Source organism: Tupaia chinensis, unplaced genomic scaffold (genome assembly GCF_000334495.1).
Source record: "Tupaia chinensis unplaced genomic scaffold, TupChi_1.0 Scaffold000061_1, whole genome shotgun sequence".
NCBI classification, from domain to species: Eukaryota; Metazoa; Chordata; class Mammalia; order Scandentia; family Tupaiidae; genus Tupaia; species Tupaia belangeri.
Window position 1 is genome coordinate 2280258 of NW_006159519.1, and position 3267 is coordinate 2283524.

A 3267-nucleotide genomic window follows, 5' to 3' on the forward strand; every position below is an offset into this window, starting at 1 on the left:
TCTTGTCATCTCGTGGGAGTGCATGTGACCTCCAGTAAAAGCTCTCTCTCAAAAAAGAAAAAGGTATAAACGGTTAAAAAAAAAAAGGCAAATACCAAGAAGTATCTGAAAAGTTTTTAAAAATGCAAAGGGAAATCCCAGCATGTGGTGTGGAGGCTAGAGCACTGGATCCCACATGGCCAGCTGTGCGGTTCAAGTCCCAGACCCAGTGGCTTGAAAACCATGCCAGGCGCATGTATGTTCATACCCAAAATCCTGAGAGAAAACTGAAATAGAAGGGGCTGTGTCGTGGTCATCCCTCCTAGGAGGATGATTTCCTACTTTCCCTCTCTCTCTCTGGTGAGCACACACAGCCTATGACAAAAAACAAAAACAAAAAAATGAAAAGGGGGAAAAAAAAAAGGTAAAATGGCATGGAAAGCAGTAGAGGCCAACGACAAACCCAACCTGCAGGGGCTCACTGAGGCAGAGGTAGGCTCTGCAAACACCAGCTCTCAGTGTCTCCCTCCCTCAGGTGTTGCACAGCAGTGCAGGAGCTGTATCCACTGTGAGCACGTGTGGGGTCTGAGCCGAACACAAATGTGGACCAGTACACAGTGAAAAGCAAAATGGAAGCAAGAATGGGGCTCATCTTCCCAGCGTGTTCATTTCTTGTTGACGTACGTGGTAGAACGCATGGTGCTGAAGTCTAATTTGGCGCGCAAAGGCCATCTCGACTGAGTACAGATGGGGAGATGTTTAAAGCTGTGTGGGGAACAATGCCTCATTACATGACAGTGCACTCATTCTTCTTCTACCCTGACCACAGGTGACTAAGATCGCTGTATTTTGGTTAAAATGAGAATAAAGCTTTCTTTAAAGAGTTGTTCTGGCAACAAAGCACTTAAGCATCAAAGTATTAATTCCAAAAGGCAGTAGATTTGAAAGCCGTTAACAGACAGGACTCGTCCTTACTCCCAAATTAAAGGGCGCAGTATATGTGTAACTTTTTCATAACACTTTAAATATTTGTGTATGAGTTTCTTCCTCTATTGAGTTGCCAAGTGTGATGTTCTCACAAAAGAAAGATCGGTCCTAGTGGCAGAACCATCAGTAAAATTTCTTGGGTAAGTAGTAGCGAAACAAAGAAAGAAACCTTTCAATTTTCCATCAAACAAAGCAGAGCAAATTTAAACCTGTAATTTAAATTTAATCTCAGCACAGGGAAAAAAAAAAGCTTTCCCAACTGGTTTAAAGTATAAACTAGTGTTTCAACCCAAACATTTAAAAAGAAAGAAAAAAGTCAGAGGCACTACTCAATACCCCCATGTAACAGCCCATGTAGTCCTAGGTACCATGGCAGTTCTGGGCTGCATGAAGTCAAAGGAGAACACGGACCCTCGAGTTTACAAACATTTTCCCATAACAACCAGGAGAGTACTGCGGCTAAATCGTGCTTCTGCGTGTAGGCTGTTAAGACAAAAGCTCTCACACAGAGAGTGGAGGGCTGATTCTGCATTTATCGGCTCAACTATGAGAAGTTTGACTTTAAAACCCAAGTAAGGGTAGCAAAAAAGATTACTTTGTTCTGATTTGAAAGCACAAAAAATTATATAAGTTATAGTTTCCATGAGATGCTTAAATCTAAAACACTTGATTCATTTCAGGTACGTCTTAACATGTAAAACACGTTACTTGTGATGTGAAATTATTTTAAAGATGAATTCAATGGCTCCAACCATCAGCTTGCTCAATCACCCCCCTCTTCAAGGCACTGTGGAAATGTCCCTGTCACCTAACTCACAACATCTCCAACAACAAACTACAGTGTTTAAGTGGCACTTCACAAACAAGCTAATCTTCACACCATCTTTTGAAAACATGCTTGATCTTTAATTTGCAGTTAAGTAAACACATCTGGGCCACTAACCTGCCTGTGGTTACAAATCAAGCTGAAAGAACCTAGCTGCTCATCGCTGATTTTCCAGCCTTGGCATTCAGGCAGAGTGACCCACCTGCCTACAGACCGACTTGAAGTGATGGTTACATATTTCTTTAACAGAGTCTCATCACACCCACTCACTCCATGACCAGCATTTGTTAGTCACACGCCCACAGTGAACCAGATCACTTCAGTCCCTCACCTGCTCCAAGCTAACCAGGAACGAACCTCGGAACAGGAAACAAATCTAAGTGACCTGGCTCAAGACTAAAACAATCCTTTGGTTGGGTGTACACTCAGGGGTGCAAGAAAACACATACACACTCCACTGTATCGCTGCAAAAAGATACAAAGATCTTTTTGGGGTGAGGAGTACTAAGTTTGAGAAAGCAAAAACATCCCATTCTTCCATTTCTGTAGCAAATTCCCCAAAGGTCCTAAATCCTAGAGATGGCTTTGAGGCGCAACACAGGTGGCTCCCAGTCACCGAGGCTGGGAGTGATGTTCTGGGCTAGTCTCGCGTCCAGACCCATCGAGTGCTCTGCGAGTGTCAGGCTCCAAGAAGGCCCGGCTCCAGGTCTGGCACGGCAGTGGGGAAACGCTCAGCGCAGAGCAGAGCGACCACACGTGACTACAAACGCCAGGCACCAGAATGATGGAGCGGTAGGAGGGCAGACTTACAACCTGCTGAATGAGGTGGCCTGGGGCATCAGGAGCCAGCTCCTTGTCCCTGTGGTCAACAACCAGGGCGGGCACGGGGCTGCGAGGCAGCAGAGGAGACTGCTGGGTGCAGACCGCCGGCCCTGGGCATCACGCAGCTCCCCGACGGGGTTGGCCTTGTTCCTGCCCCTCCGAGCGCCAGGTCTTGCTCAGAGGCCCTATCGGGACACCCAGGGCCAAGGCCTCCCGTGCCTGCCCCACCCCAGAGCCCCAAGACACTCCGCAAACCGGAAGTCTGCCCCTGCGCCTCCCGGGAGCCTCCTTCCGTCGCCCCAAGCAGGTTCGGGGCGCCAGGCTGCGTACCCGGTTCTCCAGCTCCGCGGGGAACTTGGTCTGGAACTGGCAGCGGGTGCCACTGCTGTAGTCTCGCTGGATGAATACCTTCCCGGACACCGGCGCCTGCTGCGGCCTCATGGCAAGGACAGGACGGGGCGCGCTGCGGGTTCGCGGACACCAACCTCGGGTCAGAACTCCGGCCTGGACCCCTCCCCTTCGCTCATGCTGTCACCGCAGCCTTCGGCCACTGCCCCTTCCCGGGTCCGTGCCCCCCACAGCCCGGTTCGGCCCGGGAAACACAAACCCGCCTCCTCCGCCCTCCAGCTGCTGTCGCGCCGCTGTCGCCGCCC

At 49.3% G+C, this 3267-nt stretch overlaps 1 protein-coding gene across 1 annotated transcript in view; it reads right to left on the minus strand.

Moving 5' to 3' along the window:
* Positions 1–3260, minus strand: part of GOLGA7 (golgin A7) — a 17983-nt gene extending 14723 nt beyond the window's left edge. The window contains exons 1-2 of the mRNA XM_006141678.3: positions 3222–3260; positions 2945–3077 (exon numbers count right to left, since the gene is read on the minus strand). Of these exons, the coding sequence (XP_006141740.1) occupies positions 2945–3055 (111 nt within the window). The 5' untranslated portion in view covers positions 3056–3077; positions 3222–3260. The remainder of the gene's footprint in view (positions 1–2944; positions 3078–3221) is intronic.
* Between the last annotated feature and the right edge of the window lie 7 nt (positions 3261–3267).